The sequence below is a fragment of the Sphaerodactylus townsendi genome, linkage group LG01 (assembly GCF_021028975.2).
Source record: "Sphaerodactylus townsendi isolate TG3544 linkage group LG01, MPM_Stown_v2.3, whole genome shotgun sequence".
NCBI classification, from domain to species: Eukaryota; Metazoa; Chordata; class Lepidosauria; order Squamata; family Sphaerodactylidae; genus Sphaerodactylus; species Sphaerodactylus townsendi.
In genome coordinates, this window is record NC_059425.1 from 180,672,986 (window position 1) to 180,687,884 (window position 14,899).

At 45.1% G+C, this 14,899-nt stretch overlaps 1 protein-coding gene across 1 annotated transcript in view; it reads left to right on the forward strand.

Moving 5' to 3' along the window:
• The first annotated feature begins 2,671 nt into the window (after window positions 1–2,671).
• LOC125435144 (SLX4 interacting protein) overlaps window positions 2,672–14,899 on the forward strand; it is a 67,797-nt gene continuing 55,569 nt past the window's right edge. Inside the window, exons 1-2 of the mRNA XM_048501219.1 lie at window positions 2,672–2,808; window positions 6,684–6,737. Of these exons, the coding sequence (XP_048357176.1) occupies window positions 6,711–6,737 (27 nt within the window). The 5' untranslated portion in view covers window positions 2,672–2,808; window positions 6,684–6,710. The remainder of the gene's footprint in view (window positions 2,809–6,683; window positions 6,738–14,899) is intronic.

The following is a 14,899-nucleotide window of genomic DNA, read 5'->3' on the forward strand; positions in this document are numbered from 1 at the left end:
AAACGAACAGAGCATTTAAAAATGTTTTCTTACATGCACACGATTTCACCGCACGTCTGAAGGGGAGAGTTCTGAACCGTGGTAGAAGCTGCTGCTGAAGCAACCTTTTCTTTAAAAAAGCTCAGCCAGTTGGATCTCCACTGACCAGTCAGAAGCCTAGCTGGGTAGAAGTCCTACCTGACCCCTCCAATTGCTAAAAAACACTCGGTAGGTACCATGGCACCCAGGGCAGCATATTGGGTAAACTCTGGTCTGTGACAAGGTGACCAGATGTCCCGCTTTTGGCGGGACAGTCCCGCCTTAAACCAATTTGTCCCGCGGGTTTTTTGAGCCGTCCCGATGTTTGGAAGGCTGCTGCACTGCCTTCTGGGGCACTCCCCTTTTCCTGCCCTGTCACAGGGCGGGAAACGGGAGCACCCTAGAAGGCAGTGCGGCAGCCTCCCGCGCACACGGCCACAGGAGCACACTGCCTTCTGGGGCGCTCCCGTTTCCCGCCCTGTTACAGGGTGGGAAACCAGGGAGCGCCCCAAAAGCCAGTGCACTCCTGTGGCTGCGCGCGTGCGCACAGCCAGCCACCCGCCCACCCGCCTGAGTCCCGGTTTACAAAGGTGACAATCTGGTTACCTTAGTCTATAATAAGGTGTGTAGAATCTCGCAGGTTTCAAAGGACAGTGTCAGAAGTACTGTTGGGTTGCAAGCAGTTGAAATTGGGCTTGGGACAGTCCAAACAATTTGCTGACTTAGCAGCACTGGGTTTATCTGAGCCTGATTCTGAGGCTCCTTCCACACATGCAGAGTAATGCACTTTCAATCCATTTTCAGTGCACTTTGAATAGCAAAATCTACTTGCAAACAGTTGTGAAAGTGGATTGGATGTGCGTTATTCTGCATGTGCGGATGGGGCCTGAGCAAATCCGGGATGGAGGGTCACCCGTTGCTAGTTCTGTTTTGCGAGACTCTCATTGGGTCCTGGGCAGTGCTTGCTTTCATCCGGAGTTCTCTGCAGCCATCTGTCTGAGTAGCCTGTCCCATTTGAGACACCCCTCCTTCCCTCTCCAGCTGCCCAAGAGACACCCCCCTCCCCTTCCTTTAGGTCTTGACTTCCCAGTTTTGACTCAACGGGCTTTTATCCCGGCCTGAATTGTTTTGGAACCAGAAAACATTTGCTTTTAATTACCCAGCATTAGCTCCTCTGTCAGACGGCTAAGTGTTGAAGTGCAAAGATAAGTAATAAAAGAATCCGCTCTGGTTTTTCCCATGGTTTGAGGAATGCAGAAGGCATGTCGGTCTGACTCATGAATGGCCTGGGTTCTCTCCCGCCCCCCCCCGCCCCCCCCGCCCCCCCCCAGCCTGAAGCACATTTCCAGGCAGCATTTAGAGAGCTCAAAGGGAGGCTAAATACATTCTGTAGCATAATGCGAAATACGGGATATTTAGATGGCGTCGCTTCCAACAGTCTGCCCAGAAGAAAGACTGGGGCTGCTTACCATCTTAGGGTGTACATAGACATATGTACAAGTGGGGATCTGTTGCTTTTATTTTATTTTTGTCTTCCCACAATCCGGGCTTGGCTTGCCTCACCTTTGCAAACAGAAGCGGGATTATGTGGTTTCTTCTGCCCATCCTACTATGCATTTCATTACCCTTTTGGACTTTCTCTAATGGATTAAAATGATACAGGGCACTCAAAAGCAGTTTTTTTAAAAAAAAATGCTTTAAAAATGGCTTTGGGGAAGAAAGCGAAGAGGCCGTCGGTGACGGGATTGTTTCGGTGGTTGCGTGTGATTTCTCCGACAAAGAGGAAGAATACACGCTCTCGGAGCTCGGTTTCAGTGTGTCTGCAGGGAGAGAGGAAGCAGAGAATCATGCATCTGACCAAAATGTAATGAGCGTGCTTCCAGTTGGTTCACCGCTAAAATTTTCTGTGTCTGGGTGTATGTCTTAATTAACTCTCAGGGGCATCTTAAATTCCTCACTGTCCTTTTAGAAGCAACCCTAGCCAAGCTGTTACAGAACTGCCAAGTTATTGGCCAGCAGTCATCCCGGCTATACCCTTTTCCAAGTTATCTTTGCTTTCACTCTGCTCCAGGCCCCTTCCGCACACGCAGAATAATGCACTTTCAATCCACTTTCACAATTGTTTGCAAGAGGATTTTGCTAGTCTGCCCAGCTGCAAAGTGCGTTGAACGTGGATTGAAAGTGCATGATCCTGCATGTGCGGAGAGGGCCCCGCTATCGTTATCAATGACTGCTGTTTGCAGATTTTTTAAAATCTGATTGTGCTGTGATAACTGGACATTGCATTGGAGACAGAGGATGGCTCTGAAGTAGCGAGAACCCAAAACTTGCGATCCCATTAGCAGCCTAAAATATACCCCTGTTGTCTCACGTAAAATTTGAATCCTTCTTCCAGCCTAAGAGGACTTTCACCACCCAGAAGAGTATAGTTCCGTAGTGGCGAACCTTTGGCACTCCAGATGTTATGGACTACAATTCCCATCAGCACCTGCCAGCACGGCCAATTGGCCATGCTGGCAGAGGCTGATGGGAATTGTAGTCCATAACATCTGGAGTGCTAAAGGTTTGCCACCACTGGTATAGTTGATAAGAGCAGTTGGATGTGAGGGCGATCTGACTGTGATGTCTGTCATCCCATTGATCACCAGGGTTGATTCGACTGATCTGGATGGCTAGGCGGGTGTCCCCTACCTCCCTCACTGCTCCGTGTGTGTCCCTCCCAAAACTGTGCGCTTGGTGGAAGAGGACAACCATCCCAGATAGAAGGAGTGTACCATTCTTCGGTCAAGGGTATGTTTTAAAAGCAGTTGACTCTAATCTGGGGAACCACGTTTGATTCCCCACAGTGCCACACGAGCGGCAGACTCTTAATTGATGAACCAGATTTGTTTTCCCACTCCCACCCATGAAGCCTGCTGGGTGACCTTGGGCCAGTCATGGTTGTCTCAGAACTCTCTCAGTCCCACCTACCTCACAAGGTGTCTGTTGTAGGGAGAGGAAGGGAAAGGAGTTTGTAAGCTGCCTTGAGTCTCATTACAGGAGAGTAAAGAAGGGAAAGGTATAAATCCACATCTTCTTCCTCAACTTTGGCAGCTTTTCCATTGGAGGAACAGCCACCTAAGTTGGAGGAGTCACGTTGAAGGATGGTTGGATCCACCCATGACCAAATTCATGAATTCCCTTCCTGTTGGAGTTAAATGCATTTCATGGGTACCTCAACTGAATGCTCTAGACTTTTAAAAAATATTTTTAATCAAAGAAATATCTATATATATAAACGCGAAATACCACTCACTGACTGACCAACTGGCTCATCAAAAGAACTCAGAAACCACCGAAACTACAAAGTTGAAATTTGGCACACCAGTTCGTTATGTGCTTCAGGTGCCCGCTAAGAAAGGATTTTCCATAATATTCACTTCTACTCGACTTATTAGATATTTACTGTTCAACTCTGGCCATCTGCACGAACTTTCTAAGGGCGACAGTTAAACACCATGAGTTCCATGTCCTTCAACATGGTATTTTCAATGGTTTTTGAGTTCTTTTAATGAGTCAGTCAGTCAGTCAGTGGTAGTTCGCGTTTATATATAGCTTCATTTCACAGGACATTTTAATGATGGGCACTTTGAATCTCTAACTCCATTTGTCGCATCGATAAGTTCTGCTAATGCCCACCAAACAACAAGCACGATTGATCCAATGGTGCACCAACTGCATTCTAACACCGCCCTCCTCAATGCATACAAACCTGTACCTTCTGCTGAAACCGCTAAAGGGAGAAAAGGAATTAAAGGCAGAAAGCGATTTACGCATTGCAGTAGAAAAAGACAACTACAGGAAGCTGCTGCAAAATATGCGAAAACCAACCTGTCAGTCCACAGACAGGCTGTGAGGAAATATGCTGCATGTCACCCCAAGGTTCACAAACAGGCTGTAAAAAGTGTGCTGAATGTCACCCCAAAACTCATAGAGAGGCTGTGATGAAGTATGCGTAGCGAAGCATGGGTATCCTGCTAGTGATACTATATAAACCGTTAAAGAATAGGAACAGAGAACGAACTTAATTACAATTCTAAATATAAAAAGAGAACCCGTAGAGATGTTCTATACAGGCATAAATTTTCAGTCACTGTTGTTATTTTCCAAATATTTTTTCCCCAAAATCATAACATCTGCCAAATAAACTCCTCCAATCCACCAGCACAAACATCACAATACTGAGGCCTGCACATAGTAGTAATTCTCTGCATATGTACTTCAATTCCACTACATATATTTCATGTCATTGTTTCTTTTAACACTTATGAATAATGTAAGAAGCAGAGTTTCTTGGAATTCTTGATTAGGTCTTTCGTTGATCAAGCTCATTAATGTTGCCACTGTTATATACCCCTTGATTTATTTTCCCAGTTCTCTAAACTAGGACATTCTTCCATCTCCGAATATGTTTGCAAAAACACTCTAGTTTCAGGTTTCAAACACTTAAAACATTTTGTCAAGAGTTTTTTGAAATGTCCGTTGGTAATATGCATAGTACTATAGTGTTGACTGCAAATTAATTTGTAAAAATTTTCTGAAGTTCTGCATGTATTTTTTTCCAAAAATTTTGCACTTTCTTACATGTCCACCATAGATGGTAAAAAGAGCCATCTACTTCTTTTCATTTCCAGCATTTACCTTTATAGGTCTCATTCATTTCCCCCATATCTTTTGGAATAATATGAGAGCCAGCATGGTGTAGTGGTTAAGAGCATAGAGATCTTTGAGTAATACTCAACAGTACACATATTTTGGCTCGTGCACTAAAACAATTGCAGAAATGTGCTTCTGTGTATATTTATTACAGTGTGGAGTGGTTAGAGCAGTGGTTTTCAACCTGTGGGTCGTGACCCCCTTGGGGGTCGAACGACCCTTTCACAGGGGTCGCCTAAGACTCTCTGCATCAGTGTTCTCCATCTGTAAAATGGATAAATGTTAGGGTTGGGGGTCACCACAACATGAGGAACTGTATTAAAGGGTTGCGACATTAGGAAGGTTGAGAACCAGTGGGTTAGAGTAACATAGTAGGATCTGGGAGAACCAGGTTTGAGTCCCCAGTCTGCCATGGAAGCTTGCTGGGTGACTGGGCCAATAACACTCTTTCAGATTGATCTACCTCGCAGGGTGGTTGTGAGGATAGAAACGGAGGACATAAGAAATGGAAAAACAACATAACCAGCTTTTTGTTCCCTTTGGAGACAAAGGTAGAGCATGAATGAAGTAAACAAAATATCAGGCATTTTAAGTTGTATGTTTTCTGCAGACAGAGGTTCTCATTCTGGTTCACAGTCAACGTTCCCTGTAAGCTGTGCACTTGTGTGACTGCGCAGTCACCATATTGGTGCCGTGCAGAAAAGGGGCCGACCAGCAAGGGGAACTCTCCCAGGTGGCTCAGTTCTGCTCAGCGGTTGCAAAGTTCTACTCAGTGGTGGGGAACAGTTCGAGAGTCTGTTGCTCACAGTTAATCTTTTGCTCTAACTGTTGGACAGAGACTGGTGGTTCCTTCCTCCATTCTTATCTCAGGTCAACTGGCTGTTGGGAGGAAAAAGCAGTCCCTTGGTATCTCATTTGGCTGTTGGCTATGAGTCAGTGGAGTACCACTAATTGGGACAATGGGTTATCCCATGTCCCCAGGTACATGCCAGTTCATCGTGGGGGCACCCCCCCACGTGTCAAAACAGCGTGCACCTGAGCCACCCGTCGCCAAGCCCCACCCCCCCGGCCTCCCTGCAGGCCAGCTCCTGCACCGGCCTGCAGGGAGGCTGGGGGCGGGACTTGGCAGTGGGTGGCCCAGGCCCTGGGGAGGGCAGGAGGCGGGGCTCAGTGGCAGGCCCCTCCCTGTGGCCCCTGTCTGAGCCCCCCCAATCCCCAGCCTCCCCTGGCCTCCCTGCTGGCTCCCGTAAGTGAGATGCGGGGAGCCAGGCGGGGGGTGCACAGGGAGGGTCATGCCCCCGGGTACCATTTAGGCCTGGTATGCCGCTGCTTTGAGTCATCACATGAAGATAACCCCAGATGGGTAGTTGTGTTCTACAGCAGTGGAATATAACAGGGGCGCCTCAAAGACTAAGAAAATATATTCTATCTGACCTAAAGAGATACCACATGGAGGATGTGGTGGATGTTTTCAGTCCTGTTGAATGACAGGACTCAGACTAAGGAGGAGGTTTTGTCTGATTTTGAGGAAGAACGTCCTGACGGTCAGCCCTCTCTGGCTCTGCAACAGTCTCCCTTGGGAGGAGGTGGCTTCTTCATCATTGGAGGTTTTTAAAATATTGATTGGATACCCGCTTGTTGGGAATATGATAGATGCAGTTCCTTCTTTGCCAGAGGGCTGGCATAAATGGCACTGGTGGTCCCAAACAAGTCAGAGATTAAATAAATAAACATTCATGAATCAGAAGTCACCTCATCAAATGTGCTAATTTTTTACTGAAGTGAACCGTGACACGAAAGCTTACGTTGGAATCGATTTTGTTAATCTTTAAAGTGCTGCATTGGACTCCTGTTTGACAGAAACGGCGAGAAACCCAAAGATGTCTAGGCAGATGTCCCACAGTGCTTTCTGTTACTAATACATTACTAGTACCTCCACATCAATAACTCTTCTTTCACATATTTCACAGGTTCTGTCTGGAACGGAAGAGATTGCCATGACTTGTCACAAACTGGTTATCAAGGTAAATTCCCCTTCAAAGCAACTGGTGCTTGGCTTATGCCTGAGTACAGTGTAGATATTTTAACATATATTTTCTCAGTCTTTATTATGATCCAAGATCAGAGAACAAACACGGTGATTATACCTAGTCTACTATAACTGTATTAAGCGGTGCTCAATATCGGTAATATACAATGCTTATAATACAGAATACAATGCTGGGCTAATTAAAACTAACCACAATTTTCTGCCTTATTAAACATGTCATTGCACAAAATCTTGCTACTTGAAAGGAGCTATGGGCAAGAAGCAAGAGATGCAAAAGTGGTTCGTTCTGCCTGGGTATTTAGACAAAATTGTAGATGTGCACCAAGTTTGAATTTCTTGATAGAAACTACGATACAATAACACGTGTTCAACAATTTCTATCGTTCCCATTTTAAAACATTTTATTAAATAAACAATGAAATTAGATAAAACAATCAGAAACAAGAAACCAAAAAAGAAAAAAAAACAAATCATACATATTATATTGCATTAACAATAATTTTTTAAAAAGAAATCGAAAATATCTACATAAATAAAAATGTAAATGTTTGTTCAGAATCTTAAATCTTCAAAAGTTCTTCACCGATTGGTTTGAAATTTTGACACAACGTTGTATTCAAATACGCACGTGTTTGTATGTACCTATTATTATACTATGATACAGGTGTCACACCCGTGACAGGTAAAACCATGCTTTTTAAAAAACACGCCATCTGGTGGACGTTACAGCAACACAAGCTATATTCACTACTTTATGATTCCATCTCAATGTTTCCGATTTACAATCCATGTACAATTCTCAAATTTCCACTTTTACGCTTCCACTTCAATGTTTCCAATTGTATTGCTACAGTTATTTTTCATACATTCCGATGTTGCCTGTTCTCTGGTTGCATGTGCTCATGTTCATTTGGGACTATATTCTAACGTGGACAGCTTTCTCATTTTATTCATTTCATAACATTTATTGCCATAAGAGATAGTTTTCTAAACATTTACACCTCAACTGACATATTAAACAACTTTCTGTGACACACAGTATAATCACAGATCTTCATTTTGAAGCCTCGCCAATGCAAACTGGGAAATCTGGCAGGGAGAGGTCAAACGGGCACAATGAATGCAAACAGGTATCTGTTTCAAACTCCACAGAGACCTGCAGCTTCTTGATATCTCTTGGATAATAAGTTTTCGCCTGCCTGGTTAGGAAACCCACCGTACCCAACTGTGTTTCCTTCAGCCTCCCCAAGGTGTAGCTGGGGAAATCTGGGGGGTAAAAGGACCACGGGACCCCCCTCTCGTTGCCCGAGGCCCAGTCGGTTTCAACGACACAACATCCTCGCTTCTCGCAAAGTTTTTTCGTGACCACTGTGCAATTTAGTGATGTCAAAATAGGATTCCAAAGGATATCCCATTTCAATTTGAGAGATTGCTATTCCCAATTCAATTGTCGTTTGCGATCATCATCAGCAAAGCTCAGGGCCAATCTTTGCAATTGTGCAGTTTACATCTAGACACGGATTGCTTCTCACATGGTCAATTATATGTTGCGTGTTCCACAGTCGGCAAACCAGACAATCTCTATATCTGCACAGACAATGCAACAACAAAACATTGTATACCCACAAGCACTATTAAATCAAACATCTTAGAAAAGTGCGCTTTCGCTTTTCTTTCCCATTTCACCAGACTGGGCCACAGCAACACGTGGCCGGGTAGGGCTAGTAATACAATAAAAAAGAAAAGAAAAGAAATTATAGTTTAATTGACTTCCAAATATCTCTACAATTATACAAGAGAAACTTCAGATAGTTTACTATCAACATCTAAAGCTTTGTTATAATAATTTTTGAACATAATCAAACCAGTTTTGCCAATTTTCTCAAGAATCTTGTTCTCTTTTGAAATTGGTAGAATCAAATATCTTGGCTATTTTAGCCAATTCAAATGTCTTCATTTGCCATTCTGTTTTAGAAGGTGATTTATTTGCTTTCCATCATTTGGCCCAGATTAATCTAACCGCTACTGCTATATATGAAACATCATTATTTGAGTTTTAGTAAGTTTCTGTCATTCCCGACTGGCAGGGATGGTGGCGTGGGTCAGAAAGAATGTGGTCATATCTTCCTTCCAATAAAGCCTACGGTTAACATATTTCTATCCAGTTGCAAAATTGCCATTTTCTGCCAGTCATCTGTTCTTGTGCAAAATGGGAAGCAAAGTTGTGGTCGATCAAAGAGCGGAAGACATTTCAAATATATATTTGGATGTCGGCAAAATGGATTAATGTGAGTCACGTTTGTGTGATATGTCAAAAAAAAGCGGCGGATGCTTTGTTCTTTTAATTAAAGCGTCTGTTCTCTGGGTGATCTTTCCACATCAACTCGACAAATCTTGCGTCAATTAGTCTGTGATGTTGTCGCTGGGGTGATTGTTAATCTGGGAAAAGCTTTGGTGGCTGGTCTGTGCCACTATCCTAATGGCTTCTTGGCAATTAACTTTCCCCTGTGCAGTTTTTGAGGAAATGTCAAGCATTATCATTATGTGTCCGGGGGACTTATTGTAAGGGTCTAGTACCCCAGTCAATAACAAGACTCAAGAATGGCTTCAAGAGCTTTATTGAAACAGTGTCTGACCCCTATGGCCAGGTAGCTGAGACTGAGGTCCCAGCTCCCTGGCTCCCAGTATAAACCTTACAGTTACAATCAGATAGCCCCCACCCTTGCTTTCCCCATATCAGCATTAGAAAGGACAGTTGGAGACAGTTGTAGTAGATACATTGTTTTGGGAATGGCCAGACCAGGAATGGCCAGGAAGAGGAGACATTAGCAGGAATCGTTCAACTCTATTCACTATCTTGCTGCAAAACAGGGAAGCTGAACCTCTGACCTGGGGCAGGGCTGATGCAAGACCAGCCACCGAAAGGCATGCCCAGGCATGTCTCAGGTGCTTTGGCAGGCCCAGAATGGCAGGGCCTGACACTTACGTATACTTCCGAAGTCAAAGTTAAGGTCATTGATGCATTTGGCTCCCAACGTAGCTCTCCCTTCTTGTCGTAGACAATCATAATAAGATTTTCGCTCAATCCCGTTCATGTTGCTTTCATGACGGTCAACTAATAGATGCTGCTATACTCTGTCTCACGAAAAGATGATAGTAGATTGTATATTCCTCTGTCGCGGAACTCAACATGCCGGGCCTTCTTTGTTGTAGAATGTTCTGCCTGGGTCCTAGTGCCTACCTAGCCCTGCTTCCCCCCCCCCCATCCATTTGAAAGTTGATAGTCATTCAATGAACTATAAAAGCTCTTGTATCAAAGTACCATGTTCAATAAGGCACCAAATAATGGTTTTGACAAAGGCAGTGCGTAAAAATGAATGACGATTCTCATATTAGTTCGGGACTATATTCTAATGCGGAAGCGTACAATTTTCTTGACTGCTGCACCTCAATTGACTATACTAGGCTGACCAGATGTCCCGCTTTTGGCGGGACAGTCCCGCCTTTAAACAATTTGTTCCGCGTCCCGTGGGTTCTTCAAATTGTCCCGATTTTTGGGAGGCTGCCGCACTGCCTTCTGGGGCACAAGGCAGTGTGGCAGCCTCCCACGCACGGCCGCAGGAGCACGACCTTCTGGGGCTTGCCGTTTGCCGCCCTGTGACAGGGCGGCAAACGGCAACCCCCAGAAGGCAGTGCGCTCCTGTGGCTGTGTGCGCATGCGCATGTGCGCGCGCGGCCGCCTACCCCCCTGTCTTGGTTCACAAAGGTGACCATCTGGTCACCTTAGACTATACTAACATCTTTATCCTGAGACTGAGTATGAACAGGCAGATTATGTAGCCTTCTGCATTAGGAAAACGTAGGCTTTGAAACATGGACTTTAAAATGTCTACTCTCCTCACTTCCTGGGAGTATTGTGGTCATTGAGATAGAGCAGGGGTCCCAATGTGATGCCCACTGACACTTTTTCTGGTGCCCATCAAGTGTTTTTAGAAAGTAGGTGGGACCAGCGGGTTTTTTTGCCCCACAATGGTTCTGAAAGGCCATTGAAGGTTTGACTCAGTGGTGTAGGGGGGGAAATGGCACCCAGGGCAAAATGGCACCCAGACCCTGCCCCTCCCCACATCACTCCCCCCGTGCCCCCCTTACCTGAGTTGTAGCTGGCTGAACTCAGGTAAGTGGGAGGAGTACAGGGTTGGGGATGGGAACTACACTTTCTTGGAGGTCAGCCAACGGGCACAGGCCTAGTCCTGGGCTTGGCCCGGGCAGCATGCGCATGTTGTGCCAAGGCCCAGCCACTTCCAGGAAGGAAGGGGCATGGCTGGGCCTTGGTTTGACGTGCGCATGCCGCCCAGGCAGGCTGTGGCAGCTACACCACTGTTTTGACTGGCTGTGCATATTTGTAAAAATGTTGCTTTGGTTGCAGATGCCATCCCAACACAAGGATCTTCACTGCGTAACTGAAAGTAAGCTACAGCAGAGATTATTTGGCTGTACCCCCCACCCTGTGTCAGAATTCCAAAGTTGCCCACATGCTCAATAAGGTTGGAGACCCCTGGCATAGAGGGTGCTGCTACAATAGATTTTTTCCCCCCAGTGTTTGGGTTCTGGGAGCCAGGAAGGTATACTCTTCTTCCTTTTTTTCTTTCATGTTGGCTGGAATAGGCCGAACATGTCAGACTGAAGCTGATGTGTAGTGATTGAGAATGCGTAATGATTGACAAATAGCATGCACTGGGACTTGGTAATTTTTCACTATAGGTCCTGAGGAAATGGATCTTGGATATGAAGAAATACCATTACTTGTTCCCAGAAAGGTTAGTTGTATGGGTCGCAGGGAAACCAGTAAACTTAGGCACATTCCACACAGCGGAAAGGGCACTCCTCCACCGGCAGAAATTATGCCGGTGGAGGGGAGGGGGCTGTTCACACAGGAGCGTACGAGCGGCCCCCGCAGAGGCCGGTGCAGAAGAGGTGGCTCCACACGATCTGGAGGGCTGCAGGGACCTGCCCACTCTGCCCTCCGACCTCCAGGGGTCAGAGGGCAGTGTGGGCAGGTCTCAGCAGCCCTCCAGACTGACGCTGGAGGACGAGGTGAGTGGGGGGGGGACGGGAAAGCGGCACCTTCGGTGCGGTGCAGTTCGCACCGCACCGATGGGAAGGCAGCACTTTCCAAAAACCTCCCTTGGGAAGGGAGGTGGAAAGCGGCACCTTCCCGCCGCTCAGGGCTGCAAAGGCCTGTGCGAACGGCTGCCCAGGTATGCTGTTTTTGCCGTCCCTGTGCTGCTGTAAATGGCCCGTGCAGAAAGGGCCTTATTCTGTGAAGTGGTTTTTTTTTCTCCGTTCTGGACCTTCATATTTGTGTGGCAGGAGATCTTAGCCCAAAAACTTATTCTGAGCACCACAAGTCTTTTTCTTGACCCTAAACACTGAGCTTGGCATCTAGGAGACCAATATCCTTTTTGCGGGCTTAAAACTCTTAAATGTGGGGGGAAAGGGAGAGAACTTAGTTGTCTGAGTGTGTGCAGAATTCTTTCCTCGCTTCTGTTTAACCAGACGTAGCCCTTTCTTTATCTCTGTTCTTGAGATTAGATGGCTGGTTTGCAAGTACTGAGAAATTGAACGCGCGTTTCCCTGAAGTTATTAAATTTAGAATAATTCCATTCAGTTGGACGAGATTGCTTCAGTAAGTGGCTTGGGGCATTCAACTCTAAAAAATAACAGCAATACAAATGGAAATTAAAATTAGATTCAGAGAAACTAAATGAATAGGTTAATAGGTTATTAATACATTTGTTGTCAAGGCTATAAGCAGTCGTTTATTTGATGTATATGAGAGGGCTAATTGAATAGCAGAATATTGGGAACGTGGCAGAATTAGGGAAAATAAGTAAGATGGAAGGTTCTCTCTCAAACTGGTATCATATACTGACAATGTCAACAAATATTTTTATTGACATTAAGTTCCATTGTGTTGCTATGTTGTTTGTTACATGGTTTGATGTTTTTTTCAATAAGTTTCTGTCCGGGTGTGTGTTGTTATATGGATAAAAATAATTTTTTTTAAAAAAAGTCCTTTAACATTAAATGTAGTTTGGACACAGCGAGGGAAAAGGGAAAACAGGAATAAAATCTGTGTTCCTTATCCTCAGCGCAGTGAAGTTTTTTCTAAAGATGAAGCGTAACAATCTGGGATTCAGTTCTTATAAGTTTCTAGAAAGCTATTTTTTTTGTATTTGCATTTCAGTTTATATCCCGCCCTATCCCCGTAGGGCTCAGGGCAGCTAACAACATGGCCAGAGGTGGGATCCAGCAGGTTCTCACAGGTTCCCGAGAATAGGTTACTAATTATTTGTGTGTGCCGAGAGGGGGTTACTAATGGGTGATTTTGTCACGTGATTTTTGCCTTAGTTACGTCCTCCTCTCAGCAGTAGCGCGCAGAACTTGAAGCAGTCTAGCAGGAGGTGCACCGGCGTGTGTGGCAGCCTGCGCCTGTGTGCATTCATTTCGCGCCCAAGGACCGGCGCAGTGGCTGAGTCCTTGCCACAGCCCCACCCCGGAATGCCCCGCTTCCAGAATGCCCAGCCACGCCCCCATCATGTCCCGCCCAGCCCCATCGGCGCTACGCCACAGTTTGAATCCCACCACCATGGGAACCTGTTACTAAAATTTTTGGATCCCAGCACTGAACATGGCAAAACAATATACATTATAACAAAATAAATACTAATAAAATACATTAAGAACTAAAACATATAGATCAGATGGCGGACGGTGACTTAAACACATCAAGCCTAACAATTTGATAGTAACAATTCGTGATGAATTGGTTGGCAGTCACAGAACTAGATTCCATACCCGGCTGTTATCAGTGGGCTGGGGTTTGGATTTATATCCGCTTTCAAAGAGACACACCTCTTTCATTCTCAAAAGGCCTGCCAACCTCCACGACCTGTCTCTCCATTTCAGGCTTACAAACAGCTCGTGGCCATCCCACACTGCTACCTTTCTGGCTTCTTTTAAACTGCACAGAGAGATTTGACCATTTCAGCTCTCAGGTCTGTCTGTCTGTCTGTCTGTCTGTCTGTCTGTCTGTCTGTCTGTCTGTCTGTCTGTCTGTCTGCCATCTACCAATCTACCTACCAATCTACCTACCAATCTATCTATCTATCTATCTATCTATCTATCTATCTATCTATCTATCTATCTATCTATCTATCTATCTATCTATCTATCTATCTATCTATCTATCTATCTATCTATCTATCTATCTATCTATCTACGAAATCAGCAGGTAAGGTAGTTCAGCTCGGTTCAGTAATTTCCGAATAATTCCCCTTTATTTCCCAACAAATTAACTGTTTTTGGCACGGTTATTGGGGTTGGAAACTCAAAAGTCAACTCCACTCCCACCATTTATTCATTCTCAAAGATATAAGGAGACCGAAGTTTTTGGCCTCTCCGTGTGTATGTCTTTCTTTCCCTGAGACAACCAGCCTCTAGGGTTCAATAACTTTTATTTATGGGTTTGAACATGACACTGAAGAAAGATAGGTGGTGGTTACAAGATCTCTTTTCTATTGAAATTTTGAAATGTTCCCCATTTCAGCATTTGGTATCTTTTGTTACACACTGGCTGATTCCACACAGGTAACAACGGGTTCATGGAACCAGTTTCTGCTGTCTCTGCTGCCGTTTGTACGGTGCCTGCAAGAGCCAGCCGGGATCGCTGGGATCCTGGAGGCAGGAGGCAGCACAGTTGGCACAGAAATGCTGTGTTTCCGTGCGAACCACGACAATGAGAATCCCCCCACTTGAGAATCCCCCCCCCTGAGAATCCACCCCTGAGAATCCACCCCACCCCCACCTGCTCTTCATGGCAGCACTGCCATTTTCACTGTTTCTCTTGCTAACATTTAATCAATTCCCTTTGGCTGTTCTTAAGGAGAGGCGGAACCTAACCTGTCTATTTCACCAAGTTCATTGTAAGTATTAATCTGCTGGGTTGCTAATTTTAATGATTGTTTTATGCTGTTTTATGGAGAGATTTATATTTGATGTACACTGCCCTGAGCCTTCAGGGGAGAACGGTCTAAAAATGCAATGAATGAATGAATGAATGAATGAATGAATGAA